This window comes from Uranotaenia lowii, chromosome 1 (genome assembly GCF_029784155.1).
Source record: "Uranotaenia lowii strain MFRU-FL chromosome 1, ASM2978415v1, whole genome shotgun sequence".
Lineage (NCBI taxonomy): Eukaryota > Metazoa > Arthropoda > Insecta > Diptera > Culicidae > Uranotaenia > Uranotaenia lowii.
Window position 1 is genome coordinate 85,958,492 of NC_073691.1, and position 17,748 is coordinate 85,976,239.

General features: G+C 34.3%; 2 protein-coding genes across 5 annotated transcripts in view; both read right to left on the reverse strand.

Annotated features, from left to right (window-relative positions):
* The window catches only part of LOC129755821 (mucin-6), a 147,170-nt gene extending 136,249 nt beyond the window's left edge, over nt 1-10,921 (reverse strand). For 2 of the 4 annotated variants that reach the window (XM_055752516.1, XM_055752500.1), the window contains exon 1: nt 10,528-10,806. The gene's annotated coding sequence lies outside the window, so the exon portion shown is untranslated. Of the gene's footprint in view, nt 1-10,527; nt 10,809-10,842 lie in introns of those variants that run through there. The other 2 variants (XM_055752525.1, XM_055752509.1) reach the window with 2 other exon arrangements.
* On the reverse strand, nt 795-17,265 carry LOC129737586 (uncharacterized). Its single transcript, XM_055728747.1, has 2 exons — nt 15,282-17,265; nt 795-829 (listed from the first exon to the last, which is right to left on the reverse strand). Exons 1-2 carry the CDS (start codon nt 17,263-17,265, stop codon nt 795-797), a joined length of 2,019 nt encoding a protein of 672 aa, XP_055584722.1.
* Nucleotides 17,266-17,748: the final 483 nt, after the last annotated feature.

The following is a 17,748-nucleotide window of genomic DNA, read 5'->3' on the forward strand; positions in this document are numbered from 1 at the left end:
GAAAGTGATAAATAAAAGAATATTAAATCACATTTTGTAAAATTTTTCAAACACAGTTCAATAACTCTAAAATATTTTCTTAAAATTTTTGAGATAACAGCATTGATGTTTTTCTTCAATTTGGCTCATTATTCTAAAATATTTGATATTTGTAAGACATACCTATTTCGAGATATAGCGAAAGAGTCAAGTATCCCCAGGGATCAAGCATCCTCATTCTTCCCTAGCTTTGAACTCAAAAGCAGTTCAGGATTCTCGGCATTCTGATGTGTTAGTCTGATTTGTGATGGTTTGACATTTTAACAGTAAAAAAAATCATAATTAAAGTTTCGGAAAACTGAATTAAAAAATCAGATTTGAAATTCCACACGACAAATTCATTTCTTGAAAAGGAAAATCAGTTTTCTCAATTTCTATAGTGAAAAAAAAAATTATTTTCTCAAATTAATTTCTGAAGCACAAAATTTTCGATTATGTTGATAGATTCATTTAACCTCGATACTCAGAACTAATTTTGCGATGAGGTAATTAAACTTGTAAAATTTATGTAAAATTTAAACTCTCATAAACCTAACCGGCTTTCAAACGAGATTCACTAAAATCGTCATGAAACCAAACGCAATCGTTATTTCAACTTTATTTTGGGGCAGATTCTTTTTAAATCATGTTATGATAACAATTATTACTTATACCAAAGTGTTGTTAAAAGAAATTAGTAAAAATTGTCATTCTCGTAGCCTCAGATATCCTTGGTCCATGTGTATTTCGCTTTAAACAATGATTGGCTTTTAGGTTCAAGAGATACAACCGTCCTCCTCTTGAGGCGGGGCTGAAAAAAAAACAACAACACATCGAAACATATTTGCATTCTTTATTTTCGTATAAGGACATCAAGTTATAACTAAGAAGCAGTCTTAAAGTGTTTCAAAATAAATGAAAAAAATTTGAACTGTGTTAAACTACAACCGGAAAAGTACTACAAGGCTAGTTTTTTAGCCCCTGTGGTTATGCAATTTTGGAAAAAAAGTGTGAGATTTTTTTCCTCAACGCTCAGTGAAAGTTCACGAATCTTTGAAGAGATCTAACTAATTTATTTAACTTTAATGTGTACATCTTTCAAGGATACTATGGCTAGCATCATACAAATGCTAAATCCACCAGCACACAGAAAATAACAATGTATGCCGTGAAGTAGTCAGTTTTTAGTGAAATCAATCATTGGTATGAATATAAAAGTATATAAAGATGAAATGAGCGTCGGATCGAACAATTTGCTAAGTTCCCGTCATTACTCGAAGTTTTGTCGATTTGTTGAGGAACGCAATTGCTCTCAAGTGCAACTGTCGCAAATATATTCAAATCTTCCCTAGACAAAATTCATTCATGTTTTTTAAGGTTATTTGCTCAGAACCAAACTAGATTTTGAAATCAAAACGCATAGTTTCTTAACTGTTCAAAATGAATAACATTAATCGTCTTCGCCAATGACTTACCAGAAAAAATTAAAGAGTTTACAATAACAGAAAACGACAATACATTGTAAATCAGTTAAAACAAAAATGTCAGGCCCAACAAGTGCACAGAAACTTGCCAAATCGTTGATTTTCCTCATTGCTGTTCAACGTTATTACGAATTTTTATTTTGCTCTTTTCCGTCATGCTTTAACACTTTTGTGTGTTACTCCACTCGTAAGGTCTTTCTTTACACAGAGTTTTAATTTTACGAACAAACGCAATGGTACTTTTTTTTGGCCCCTGCCACTGACGGTGAAGATAATCTGTGTGGACGAGTTGCTTTTAGCTAGCTTCAAAGAGAAATGTTTCCATCTTTCTCATAGCGCTCACGTTTTGTTTGACTGCTCATCATTGGCCGCTGACTTTTGGTGCCTTTGGCCCGAGTGAAATTGGACAAACAATACCACACATCACATCGCACAACAGACAAACACGTCGTTGAGTTGAGGTGAATGATTAGATTTGACATAGTTTCAAAAATAATGAATAAAAAAAACTGTTCAATAAATGCAATTCACAAGGTGTTCCAAATCAACAGGTGCCAATCTACTGGTTTTGTGATGCATTTGATGCATGATTGTTAAATAATATATCGGCCGAAAAGTGCAGCAATAATTGGAAAACAATCTTCGCCATCAGCCAACTCATCATCACTGGCAACAGCAGCAGCAGAGCTTTGGCGATTGAGTAATAGGTCATTGGGACTTTTCTATCGTTTTCTGCTTTCTGCCGGTTGAATTTCTGATCATGTCGAGCGAGAGATGAAAACAGATGTTGTTTTTACTCTCACTTTTGGCTCCAAACTTCAATTTGGGTCCAGTCAGTCATTTCAGTGCCGGTAATGATTTATTACGCAATTTGGGGTTGATTTGAAGCGATCCGTAATTTTAAGCTCCCTTTGGGAACTTTCGTGTTTAGTGTAGTACTATTCAAAGGTAATATTGATCACTTTTTCCTGTTAAGGGGAATGTGACATGTTTTATATTTTTAAAACCAGTACTGGACTCCTATGAACGTAAAACATGGTTGCAGAAATTTATTAGACTACTTTAAATTTGATTTAAAAATCGATTGCGTCTCTGTTTTGAATCTGATGCTTTGGGGTAACATTGGTCAATCTCTATTTTCGACGGTTAACGAGTTTTCTTGATCATAAAGGATACAAAACACCTTCATAATATTTACAGATGCTAGTTTATAAATTTAACCTTGCTTTTCAACGTTTTCTTTTAAAACCATTTATAATCGAAAAAAGAACAATTATGGTGCATACATTCAGGGGCAAAAATTGAATAATTGTTAAATAGTTTGAGCCAGTGTTCCGAAAATCACTCATTTTCAATGAATGTTGCTGATTGCACTTCTCTACTGAACGTACAGCGATCGGGTTTTGTTATTGATTGCTACTGGACTTATCCGATCATCGATCGTTCTATTCATCGCTAAAATACAGATCACCTCGCACGATGTTTGCTGTCAAAACAGTGCAGCACAAAGAAAACAAATTGTTTTTTCACTGTAAATAACCTGTTTGCTTCTAAACGCTTTTTGTTATCATCAGGAGAGCTATTTGTTTGCGAGCCTTAGAAAACAAAGATATTTTAGGATTTTGAAATTTCATTTTTACTCACAGAAAAAAATTCAAATACAAACCAAATTTTGCCAATTTGATACTCAAATAATAGGCTTTCAAATGTAGAAAACAGTTTTCAAAAATTCAAACTGTAGACTGAGCTATTGATGATAATGTGCAAAAGTTTATTGTTGGTCAAAGTTTCCCCGGTGATTGAAGTTACCCCGTTTTACGGTATATTTTTGATCGTTTAACATATTCGTTATTGTAGTGCGTCTTTCAGGTGCACATAACTCAAATCCAGGTGCCTTTTTCAGGTAAAATGTTTTTCATAATATTAGCTTTAACGAAACGCACATTCCAAACAAATCGATCTCTCAGTTATTGATGATAAAACCAGAAACCTGTGTACCGAATCATTTTTGTACAGTTACTTAAGGATGCATATTAATTACCGATACCATTTCCAGAATGCATTTATTTTTCGAGTTGTTTCAGGCTTCTGTACTGTTTGATCAATGATCGAGCCGGCATTCTATGCCTCTGTTCCTCAACTAAAAAATAAACATTTTACTTTCGTGTTCGCATGGAATTAAATCATTTGCAAACTCGTGTAAAGGCTGTTGAGACATGCTTTTGATATTTTTTTTTTCCTGTTTGCTGCTGGACGCCTCTTTTGCCGGTTGTAGTTTGAAAGTAATTGAAATCGTGCATTTTTTTTTTGCTTTCTGATCGCTTCTTGGAACAAATGTAGGTTGATAATAGATGTATGCATACGCGGGGCTGATTGCTGGCTTTTGATATTGCGTTGATTCCTTGTAGCAGAAAACTTACGGTTTTGGATTCACTTTCAATCGAGCCATAGCACTTCAAAGACCGATGATAAGTCTTGTTCGTGGTCTAAAATCAAATGCAGTTAGTTTAAAATAGAAAACCAAACCAAAAATAAATTGAATGTTTCATTTTGAATTAAGAAAAAATACCGTCATTTGACAGCCTTTTTTTGATTTGGAGAAAAATTGGATTAATAACAAAAGAAATTCAAAGATAATAATATGAATGTTTTCAACTAACAATCATCTGAAAAGATTTCTAGAAGTATGGCAGCCTTTATTAATTATATTTTCTAAAAATTCTACTAATTAAAGTGACCAGTCATTGGATCACAGAAAACGCCAATGCTTCAATAATTTAACGTCAAATCTTGCAGTATCGTAAACTGAGGGAAAATTGATCACTTTTTAAATCAATCTTCGAATATTTTGGAAGGGGTTATTTTTTGTAATACTCAAAAGATTTTAAATACTTACTGACGTAAAGAGTATAAAGCATAAATATTGATAGCAGAATATTCAAACGGAATTAAAGTCCAACATTAATAACAGTATTTTTTGTTCAGACTCAATTGAATTGTTCAACGTTTTTTTCAAAACAAATATACTCAAAAGATGGAAGTCGTTGCTGCCTACGTTTAGGGGCAAAAGCAAATATTTTTTGGCCTCAAAAACAAATGAAATTTTACCATCAAGCAATTTCCTTAGGTCCTTTTTTTTTAAATTGAAACTGAACTTTTTTCGTTTGTTTCGATTATAGTCGTTTACCATCTTTATGGCATTCGCGACTTTATCAACGTTGCAGTTGACGGATCGTTATTGAAAAACTTATCCGGTGCAACTGTGTTCGATGTTTACTCTTGGACTCGAACTCGCGGTCATCGGCTCAGAAAGCAACAGACTTGCCAACTGAGCTATAACACAAGTGCCGAAATTGAACTATTTTATCCATTTGTTCTATATTGGCGCTTTCTCATAGAAAATGTCCGTTTTTAAAATATCCAAAAATTATCATGTAATGACCATAATAATTATCAAGATGTTAATCTTCAAAACTTTGTTACTGAAAACTGTTTTAAAAGCAGTTGTCAGAAGCTACAGCTTGAAGAAGCTTAAAAACACGAGAAAACTGCAAATGGACCTTTTTTTCAAAAATCATCAATTTGGCAGCCTTGGTCAATGAGTTTTGGATCTAAAAAAAAAGGATTAACAGTTAAACCAAAGAGTTACCACCATTTCTTAGTGATTTTTAAGTTTATTTTCCGCTTCGCAGCGAAATAAATCCGAGGCGGGACGGCTCTTTCCGCTTCGGATTTATTTCACGGTGAAGCGGAGAATGAACGGAAATGATTTTTTTTCTTGCTGGGTTAAGATGGATTTTTTGAAAAAAAATTGCTTAGCTAGGCAGGAGAGATGCATCATAAATCCCGTCTAAAGGCGGGATAGGGAAATTACGATTACAATTCGAAAAATAAACACAATAATTACTTTTCAAAGAAGTTGAAATTTTTGGGTTACCTATGTGGAACAGTTCTAACAAAAACTTTGTAAAAATAAACATAACTATGGGTCAGTGTTAAGATGCTTCAAAAATTTGGTAAAAATGGCTGAAGTGTTTTAATAAACAATCGAATAATTACTGAAAGTCAAGTTCCTCAGCCCCTGTAGCTATGCAATTTATTAAATTGTCAAAAATATTTTCTCATCTACAAAGTTTTTAGAAGAACAAACTTAATGAAACAAAGTTTTTGTGAATTTTTCAACGAAAATAAAATGGGTTCTAGAGGGTTTAAAATACCTAAATGATATTGTATTATACCACCACAAAAATTTTACTATTCAAAAACTATCAACAGGTATCGATCCTTTGGTAAAAATGTTTCACATTTTTTGAATTGCTTTGAAGGTACTAATTTAGTTTGTGAGTTTCATACATCATTAAAAATGTTTAAAATTGCAGCATCTTTCTATTGAAAATTTGATCGACTAGAAGTATTTCCTGAATCATTGCTGATTTTTTAGTGTCAAATGTTCGATCTATGTTGATAGTTTATAAACTGTAAGATTTTTGTGGTTTTCAACTGTACAAAAAAGACTGAATCGCTATAAAAGATTTACAGATAAAATTGAGAAAATTAATAAAAGAATAAGCTCAAACTTGGCATGGTTATTGGAAATTGCATAAAAATTATCCCTGAAGGATTGGTTGTGATCCGATGAAAAATGGAGAAGTTAAACCAGTCTAAGCACCAATGAATGTACGGACAATTTTTTGATATTATTTCGAGGGCTCATAGTCTTAAGTTTAAAATTATACAAGATTAACAATCTCGACACAGAACTAAAGACAAAACCTCGAAATCTGATCCCAGTTCAATAATTCTACTACAGTTAAACAAAAAAAAGTTATAACTTGTTGATAGAAATTAAGTCCCGAATATCGAATTTCAATGAGATCAAACTAAACTTCTCAAATCACCTACTATGTCCGAATTTTCGTACTTTATTTGCAAAATAAATTAAAAAATAAATTAAGTCATTACAATAATTTAATTTGTGTCTAAATATTTTTTGGAAATTTAATCCAAATTAATTTTAACGATCTTTTGAAAGCTTAAAATATAATTTTTATTTATTGACAGAGGATAATTGAGGAAAAATATCTGGAAAGCTCAAATTAGAATAATTCCGGATTTCGCGGTTCCTTTTTTCATATTAACATTAACACTCGATGTCTGTGATAAGAATTAGGATTCTGTATCAATCAAAACTTCAGTTTGGATTATCATATGGAAAAAATTCTGATTCGAATCTCGGTTTTGCATTTCATACTTCTATATTCAAAACTCATCATTTCGGAATTTTAAAAGAAAGGATTTTGAGTTACAAACCATTTTAAAGATTTGAAATTCTCACTTCTAGTTCTTATGCACAATTGAACTAAAGAAAGTTTAACAATTCGCAATTTTCATTCGGATTCACAAGTTGAATATTATAAATAACTGAAGAAACAATTCACAATGAAAGTCAAAAATTCAGAATTCAAATTAGAGATTTCTGGTTGAAAATTCTGATCTATATTTCGTTTCCTGGCTCATATTTAGTGAGAATTATTATCTGAAACTTTAATTCAAAATTCGTTCTCAAATTCGGAATTCAAATTTTAAACTCAGGTTACAAAGGCAGTACTCAGATTCGGAATCAAAATAAAAAAAACTCAGTTTCAGCTCGATATTAAGTTTTGTAATTAAGATTAAAATATCAATAAGTGAATTTCATTAAGGATTTAAATTACAGACGATCACAATTTCATAAGATTCAAAATTAGAATTTTATATTCAATCAGAGCCAGTTGAAACACAAACCACAGAAATAACAAATTTCAAATAAAATTTTAAATGTTTGAGAAACCTTTTTTTTTATTTTAGAAGATTTTAATCAAGAAATAAATTATGAATGATAATTTTATGCGTTTAAAGAACTTGTACTTTATTTTCAATTTAAAATTCAACCGCAAACATATTTTGCTGGTTTTTGTTGAATAATATTTGTTTAACGGTTTCTTCTTAAACAAATTTTCAAACTAAAATTTTCATTTTCAGTCGAATTTTCAAGAGAAGAAAATCAATCTGATTTGAACTGCACACTTAATCTCTTACTTTTATTTCTAAACATTTGACAATATTTTACCACGGCCTCAAATTGTCATACTTGTGATTAAAAAGAATTAGATTACTTACTACTTTCAAATCAAGTAAATATAAAAAGTTTTTCTTTGAAATGAAATCTTCAAAATCCTTATTTATTTTTTAAAACTTCTTAGCAGCATTAGTTACTTCTATAATAAGGTTGCCAGAATTTTTTCAGCGCGTTTCCGGGCCGGACAAACCGGGAATTTTTTTTTATAAAAACCTGGCAAATCCGGGCATTATATTTCAAAAGTGAAGACCGTAAATCCGGGCAATATCCGGGCAAATTTTCTCAAAACCCAGAAATGACTAAGCAAAAATCAAGAAAAAAAAATTTTTTTTTCATCCAAATTCATCGACAGATTTTTAATCGTATTTTAGGCTTATAAAACATGCTCCACAAAATTCGTTTTGGAGACATTCTGGCCGAGCCGAACTGTTGAAAATTTTATATTAAATATCCAGGCAAACCCGGATAAAACCGAGCAATCTGGCAACCTTATTATATAACTTATTTTCGAATGTCAGACTCTGCATTCTGAATTACCAAACAGTGTTGAATTTATTTTCCACTTCACCTCTGTAACCTCACATGTAAGTTTTATTCAGCAATTTTGGGTATTGATCAATAGGTCAGTTTTCATCTTTTCATAACTCTCTAAACAATAAGTAATCATTCTAGGGAAATCTCATTTCTGTATTATTGTTTTCAGAACTCAGTTTTCCAATGCAATCGAAATTAATGGTTACATTTTCTAACAGCTTGTAACTGCAAGTTTCTATGCACCAAAAATTAGAACGATACTTGAACCCGTAATCTTTTTAAGACATTCCAGTTGCGAGATATAGCTAAGGAATCAAGTATCCCCAGGGATCAAGTATCCTCATTCTCTTCTATAGGGGAGAATGGGGACACTTGATCCCATTTTCTTATTTTCATCATATCTTTTTCGGAAAAAATTAGCAACTCGCCGTCTTTTGCATTTTCTGACAGCGTGTGATTTCAAGTTTATATGCCCCAAAAGTTGGAACGATACATGAACCCGTAGATGAACTAGAAGCATGTCCGTGGAAGTAAAAAAGTGCGATATTTTTTAAGTTAAGGGAGACTTTATCCTTTATTGAAGGAGACTTGATCTTTCGTTTCGGGGGCCCTAATCCTTGGAAAAAAATATTAAACAGAATTTGATGATTGTGATGTTTTTTCGCATTTCACAATTTATAAATGACAGAAGAAGAAAATTTAAAAAAATATATCTCAACCCTAGTGCCATTACATACTTTAAGGTGCTATTTTCTTAATTTAAGAGAAAATCAACTTTCTTAGCCCTTTTTGCCAGACAATTATTATATAAATAACAGTTATTGGATAAATAATCGTAATCTTGTAATCATCAATGATTACGATCTATTTAGAAGAAAAAAAATACCATTCTGAACTCTAGGGATCAATTGAACCCATAGTGAACAATTTAGAAAAGATTATCTGAAAAATGTTGAGAGTTTACCATTTTTTTTTTAAATATGGTATTATGAAATTCATGTTACACTCTAACGGTTTATGTGTTGGAATATATATTTTTGTTTTTTTTTTTCATGTAAGAAACATTTTAAAGCGATAAAAAAGATCTTCAAGTCCTATTTTGTTAAATTTTTTAAACAAAGCTCAATAACTCAAAAAAGTATTTTGTTAAGAATTTTTGAGCTTATAGCATAGTTGTTTTGCTCCATTTAGCACATTTTTCTAGAACATTTGATCCTTGAAAGTCATTCCAGTTTCGAGATATACATAGCTAAGGAGTCAAGTATCCCCGGGAATCAAGTATCCTCATTCTCTCCCATACGTTATTTTGCCTGAATATTTAAGTTTAAGAAACATAACGCTTTTACAATTCTACTTAAATTTTAGAATTTTGAACAAGTAAAATTACAACTTTTTCTGCAATCATTCAAGAAATTCTTTGAATATTTAATATTGAAAACATTAACTCATTTAACAACTTTGTTCAAAACTACAAAACGATTGAGCTTATGCTTTTAGAAATATCAATGATTCCATTTGGATAAAATCTGCTTTGAAATGTCGTCAAAATTCCCGTATTAAGCAGAATTGGGAAAAATTGACACAAACTTTTTTCTTACAAATCAAAACCACTCGCGGTCTTCGGGAAAGTTGATCGTTAAGTTGAATCCTTTATTTTTAAAATCCTAAAAATGTTCTAGAGTTTTACAAGCAAATATTTCTTGGTTCTTTTTTCTTTTGTTTTTTTTTTATCTTTCAAAATAAGATCTTGAATTCTTTACATCTCGAAAAAATGTGAATTTCGTTGCCTTGTGAATCCTTGTAAATCAAGATCTTGGAAGCTGAGCTTTTTCTCTGAGCCTTTTTTCAGATCGAAAAATGCACTGTTGGAGAAATTGGATGGATTTTTGAATTCAAATTTTGTTTTTTTTTGCTAAGTTCTGTCACTTGAATAATGATATCACTGATATAAAGTTATGCACGATTAGTTGTAATCCGTTTTCATCAGTTTATGCTTTTTGATTTTTGGATCCATTCTCAAATCCCATTCACGTGATCACTTTTTAAATCTAAGCGCAAAAAAGTTGTTGTATAATCGGTTTGAATTTTCAAATTTTGAAACACTCTTAATGTTTTTTCCACGAATTCTAGCGCCATTTATCGTTATCAATTTGCACATGAAAACAACAGTTCCGGCTGTGGACTTCACTGTCCAGGAACTGCAACTATAGGTAGACATGGCTCGATATATGTACATAGTTTCACACGCAAAGCACTTCACTTGGCAAACCGCAAAGCGCCCATCACTTTTGATGCGATGGACAATAATTCGTCAACCGTACGGTTCGCTGGCTTCTCGTGGAGCTTCCAATTCCAATTGTTTGTCTCACTCACTCGCTCTCTTCCTTTTCTCAGACGTCTGATGGCACTCCGCACGCGGCGACTGGTCGAACGAAAATGAAAGTGTTCCTTCCAAGTGCCCACGACGCCAAGCTGCCCCAACTCAGACCTGGTGGGGTCCGTTTTGGCTAAGTGCCCCCTTTGTACAATTTGCAGAGCCCCTCCGACTGACTGGTCTATATTTTGGACACACACAACTTCCCTTCCCGAATGTTCAAAATTGGATCGAAACCCTTTGGAGACACTTGATGAAGCGAGCAGAAATCACTAAACTAAGAAAAAAAGGTAATATTTCTTGATCAACCCTACCCCAATGCTGGAGATGGAGCGTTTATGCGACTGTCGTTGGTGACGAAGAAATTTGATCCGCGCTGCGCGACAAACGATTTGTACTGATCAAGGGTCTCTAAGAGTCACCCTTCTTTATAGAGTTAGTTCGCGGGGACGGATCAGAGAGTCAGAGTCTAAAAGTTTATGTTGCGTCCACTGACGCGGTGGGTCGTAATTTTTCGGGACTTCACACTACGTTCGTCGTCGAATGATGCTGGCGATTTCAGCGAGATGGTATGGTAGGATTTTTATCAGCAAAGCTAATGGAGTAATTTAAGATTGGACAAATCGTATCGGAGCGCGCAAAATGAGTGGAACAATTGCTTATTTAGCATGCGACTGTCATCTAAGTACCGTTTATGGGGCAGCGTTTAACTAATCCAAAACTCTTAGGCAACTTCATTCCAAGTTGATTCCTGCTATACAGATGGAAATCCCCTTTTTTTTATTAACCATAGTCCGCGCTTGAGTGTCCAAAATTCTTCGGGGACCCTCAATGAATTCTTGAAATCTTCAATTTTGCATCATTAACTTTTTTTTTTTATGGAAGCACCCTGAAAGCCCAGGAAAAAACTCCCTAATCAGACTTCGGGTGTCAATTTGACAATCCTCGCTTTAAACCGCTTTATCTCTCTTGTTTCTCAACCGATATTTACAAAATTTATAGTTTTGGAACCTGTACTGTAGTCAGCTACGGAATGCTCAAAATCCATTTTTATTATTTTCCTAGAAAGTTGAAGTTAGAAGCTATACATTGCACATGAGGATAAATTTTTTGGAATTTTTTATGATCATGACCACAAAACAAGTCAAAAACTTTTTAATCAATGAACTGTTCTAATTGATTAAGTCACACCAGATCAATTTCGAAAACAGGATTGAAAACTAAACTTAATTTGGCATATTTTTGCATATTTTTAAATTTTTGGACTGTCAAAAATTAGTGTTAAAAATCCGATTCAATACACTTATCAGTGGATTGGAGGCTTTCTTACAGAGTATCAATTATCTTTGGAAATAAATGACACAATAATGGATTCCTTATTCCTGAATTATATACTATTAATCTATAAAAATGATTATGATTAAGGAAAATCGATAGCAAAAATGACTAAACCCAATATAAAAAAAGGTGGCCAGTACGTTTTTTGGAGGATAAGAGAACTGATATTCAACGAGTTCATTTACAATCAAAATATTTCAAATTGTTCAAGTTTGAGAGCCACAATTCTCGACGCTCACTAGTGGTCAAGGGGTCAAGAGGTCAAGGGGCCTCTTAAACTCTCATGATAGATGTCGTGGGATCGATTCTCTGCTGTTTGATGAACTTTTTGTCAAATTTTCGATCGCCTCTGTAATTTATTTAGCGATTGCTGGCTACTGCTGCTGAGCAAATGGCTACCTTTTTTGGAGCCAACGTAAGCATGATATGTTCTATGGAATAGAAAAATTTTAAACAATTTTGTTTTTTTTTTGTTTTGAAATATGACCTACAGGAAAAAAAATCTAATTTTTTGATACTAAATTCATCAAAATCGTGAAACCTAGAATAGGAGTTAATGTGGTAAGAACGTTTTAAATGGAACATACAAATACACGGACATCATCGTAACTCGTCGAGCTGAGTCGATTGGTATATATGAAGTGGAGTCTTGGACCCTTAATTAATGATATCCCCAACTGACCGTTCGCTATGCCTTTCTGTAAGAAAGCCAAAAAATGTCAGAAAATTGGCTCTCCTCCAGCGAGATTTTGCCCTTAATCACTATACGCCTAGGACATTTCATTTTTCACTAATTGAAATTAATTTTAATTGTAAATTTCCATTTGCAATTCAATAAACCATTTGTATTGAAACTCAAATCTTGATATTCAAAAACTCTACCTGGTCTTTAGATTGGGTTTTATTAAGAAGTCTTGCTAAGCAAGTTCAGAATTTGAAACCAACCATTTTCACTTCAAATTTCATTCATCGAAATTAATTTAACACTTCCACAAGTTGGTAGCCATGTGAAAGGTGTTTTCTATTAAATTTTATTTTTGAAATAAGTTTTCATTAATATGTATATCCTATTCTGAAAAATACGAGATCTTTGATAAATAAAAAAAAAGGTATTTTTTAAAGGATGATTTAAATATTTACACATGTTTCAACAAACTTGTAGCATGAAATTTAATCTCTTTTTAACTTTATTAAGTATCTAATTTAAAAAAAAACCCCTCATGATACATACAGTTGCGTTCAAAAAAGAATGAAATCGCATGAAGCTGCGTACCCTTTTCCAAATTTGACAAGCTGCCATTTCTCTCTCGGTTTATATTTTTTCATGAAAATTTTACACAATCTAGTTCAATTATCCAACTAACACTCCACAAAGTTTTAAGTTTTTACAATAACGGGAAAAAGATACAGCTTTTCCCGTAAAAAAGGGAAATTTGGAATTGATTCACTAAATTTGCTGTATCTTTGACAATTTTCATTGAAAAATCTTGAAATTTGGTCCAAAGATGTAAAAATGTTTGATCTAATACCAGGCCAAGTTTTGTCAAAATCAATGAACGTGATCAAAAATGATGCGGATTGAAAATGAGGTTCATTATCGCCCAGCAGACGATTTCATTCTTTTTTGGACGGATGTTTGTATGGAAAACATCGTAATCCATGTATTCTAGGCTTTTTCTTTCACAAAACCAAAATTTATCACAAATAATGTTGTTAATGGTTTAAATCTTCATCCGTACTTTGTTTCGAAAGGGAAAATGTTTCAACAGGGTTCAATATAAGAAGAACAGAGTTTCAGAAATGACCTGCTAATTATACCGATAAACAAATTTGATCCACAATTAAAGCGAATATTCTATTCGCTCTTTTGTTTCAATACCAGCTCTGATGGAACAATTTCTATTTCTAAACAAAGCAAGAATGAAGTTCCTATCAATTTACAACATTCTATGTAATAAATTTTGGTTTTGTGAAAGAAAAACCAAGAATACATAGATTATGATGTTTTTCATACAAACACCCGTCCAAAAAAGAATGAAATCGTCCGCTGGGCGATAATTAACCTCATTTTCAATCCGGCACCATTTTTGATCACGTTCATCGATTTTGACAAAGCTTGGCCTGGTATTAGATCAAACATTTAACATCTTCGGACCAAATTTCAAGATTTTTCAATGAAAATTGTCAAAGATACAGCAAATTTAATGAATCAATTCCAAATTTCCCTTTTTTACGGGAAAAGCTGTATCTTTGTTTCTCGTTATTGTAAAGACTCCAAACTTTGTGGAGTGTTTGTTGGATAATTGAACTAGATTGTGTAAAATTTTCATGAAAAAATATAAACCGAGAGAGAAATGGCAGCTTGTCAAATTCGGAAGTGGGTACGCAGCTTCATGCGATTTCATTCTTTTTTGAACGCAACTGTATATTTCCTTATTTGACTCTTTAATGCATAGTGTTGTTTTAAAACAACACTTATTTAAATCCAAATATCTCAAAAACGCTTGGATATTTTTTAGTGATGTATGTATGTATGTATGTATGTATGTATGGGTCCCCCATCGGTAGCAAGGTCCTGCCTATGTCTGTGTGGCTTGGCCTTCGAATTGCTTCTAGGGCTTCCACGGCCGATGGTTCGTCGAAGGAAGGCATCCAACCCTCAGAAACCTACAATGGTTGGCAACCCACTCCGCTTGCAATGGTTTCTTCGGATTAACCCCAGATGCATTTCTTGTTGTTGTTCTTGTTGTTGTTGATTTATTTGTCTCGTGGCGTAAAGGTTAACCTTTTTTAAAATTGCCACTATCGGGGTAACTTAGTACACATGGTTATTACATTTTATCATCCTAGCACTTTAACTTTTAAACTACTCTTATTTAATCCGAATACAAATTAAATTAATTACGGTTCCAAAACTCTAGACAGCCCCTCTTAAAAATTGCTTCCTGTATCGTTCGTTTTAATGTGGAAGGTAGCGAATTCCAGTGAACCACACCTCGCACGAAGAATGATTTTGAATAGGTTGATGAGTAATTCGTTGGGATGATCAGATTTTGCAACCGTTGCCCTCGGGATGACAGTAGCTTGCTGGAAAGTGTTGGCGGGTTTCCTGTTGTAATAAGCTTGCGTATAAATAAACAGGAGCGATGAGCGTACAGGTTTTCCAATGGACAGCCAATTAAGTTTTTCTGAAGGTGACTAACATGTGCGAATCTATCCAAGCCATAGACGAAGCGTACGCAGCAGTTGAGAGCCACACGAAGCCTGTTGAAACTTGTGGCACTTGGGTTCACATGCAATAGATCGCCAAACAGGAAATGAGGTAGGATTAACGCTTTAAACAGATTCAGTCGGGTGTCACGAGGAGCCAATATCGCGCTGCTTCGCAATAAACGAAGACTCGCGTACACCTTACCGCATTGTTGGTTGATTAACTTGTCCCACTGAAGATCGGTTTGGAACACGAAACCAAGATTCTGTGCACTTTCCGTCCAGTTTATAACCTGATCACCCAAAGTGATGGCTTCCAGTGGGGTCACGTTCCGTCGTCTTCCGTTGAGAAAAAGTGCTTTACTTTTTGTTGGATTGACAAGAAGTTGGTTCTGCTGGGACCATTCCTCGATACTTTTGAGATCTTCGTTGACCATGGTGATAATCTCACGTCCACAAGGACCTAAACGGCCAATATGCAGTTGAACATCGTCGGCGTAGAGTTGGATTGAACAATACTTAAGAACACCAGGCAGGTCGTTCACATGACAGCAAAAAAGAAGTGGGCCAATAACGGAGCCTTGAGGCACTCCAGAGGGTACCGCGCCACGTCCTGACTGCTGTTCCCCACAGAAAACCGTTTGAGATCTTCCTACCAAGTAGGATTCAATGAGAGTTACAGCGGAATCAGAAAAATTGAACTGCGTGCTTAGCTTGTGACAGAGTTTGTCATGTGGAATAGTGTCAAATGCCTTAGAAAAATCAAGTAGCACCAAAATGGCTGTGCCTTTCTTGTCCATCACGCGAGCTAGCTCATCATATACGTGAAGTGCGGCAGTTTTGATGCTGTGGCCCTTACGGAAACCAGCTTGGTGTGCGCTGAGGAGTTCATTTTCCGCGATAAAACTTGACATCTGTTGCTTTAATAGTTTTTCGAATGCTTTAGAAATGGCGCATAGGATACTTATTGGCCGAAGATTGCTTATTGAGCTCAAATGTGGATTTTTCCGCAGTGGTATAATTTTGGCGTGCTTCCAAATTGTAGGAAAAACTGACGTTTCGATGATCTGGTTAAATAAATGAGTGATTTGTCCTACTACAAATGGAAGTATGATTTTTATAAACTTAATCGGTAGACCATCAAGACCCGTTGCGTTGGATTTGACATCTCTTATGGCATTGACGACCTCCCACCATTGAACAGATCGAAAGGAGAAATTGTTCGATGAAACTCGGGATGCCCTTCTTTCGTGGATATCTGTTTCGTTTTGTACGTAATTGGACAGAAAAGTTCGATTTACTTCATCGGGATCCAAGTCGCAGATTTGGGTGGATCTCTCCTTGCCTACGCCAACGGTTTTGAGTCGCTTCCATAAAATCGAAGAAGGCAAACGACTGTCCAAGAAATTTGCGAAAAACTGTCGTTTTGCTATAAATACCAAAGAATTAACTTTGTTTCTGAGTTGTTGGAAACGACTTCGAGCCAACGCTTTGTTTGCTGTAGGAGCAAAACGCCAGTCTCTATAACTCAAATCGCGTTCCAACATTGCTTTGGCGATTTCGTCATTAAACCATGGATTGCATACCTTTCGGCGTTTGCGTTTGCGCAATGGAATGCATCTGTCGTGAATCAACTGCAAGTGATTGTTGAAAAATGTTATTAATTGGTTTGGATCATCCATTTCGTAAAACTCATTCCAAGGGACACAGAAGATGTTATTTTCTAAAGCTCTGAAGTCTAAGCGCATGTAGTCACGGAACATTTCCACTTTAGGTGCGATCGTCGTATCAATATCCAATGAACCATAGATAAGGTCGTGGTGAGATAATGTTGGGAAGCTCACCTGGTTGAAACGGAGCACATTTCTATTACTGCTAGTTACAAAAAGATCCAACTGAGAGCACCCATCTGCATGGAAAAACGTAGGCTCAACACCGACGGAAGAAAGTGAAAAATTTGTGAAAACATCCTCCAGGTTCGAGCGTTTCCTACTTGGCCTTGAGAGATCTGTATTAAAATCTCCGACTAATATAATACAGCTGTAACGGATGGCATATTCCTCCAACTTATCAGAGAGAAATTGAGAACAATCATTATCCGGTGGGTTGTAAATGCACAAAACAAGTATTTTTTCTCCGCTCAAGTTTAACTCCAACCCAATACATTCAGTTTTGTCCACCGTGTTCATTGTTAGCTGTGAATTGAATACAGTTATGCATGATATATTTTGTTTTACGTAGACCAGTAGGCCGCCACCTCGCCGATAACCTCTGTCGTTCCGAAAAGTTGTGAACCCGGGAATTCCAACACTACGGTTGCTGTTTTTAGTGGACAACCAGGATTCCGTGAAACAGGCAACCGAAATTTTGGAATTTAACAAAAGCTCCTTTACTTCGTCGAATTTTGTAGTATTCCGAGCTAAGATACTCTGGGCGTTTCCATGGCAAACATTTAATTTCCCAAACGGTAATGAGGCATTCAAAACTGCACTGATGATGTGCGTTGAGGTGTGGTTGTTACAATTAAGAGTCATGTGTAATAGGGAAAGCAATTTTTAGGGGGCTGAAGGTAAGCGATTACGATTTGCAACTCTATTTTAAAACACATTCTACTACAAACAGGTTTAGAAAAACAATAACTAAAAAACGACTTGTGATCGAAAAATAACTGG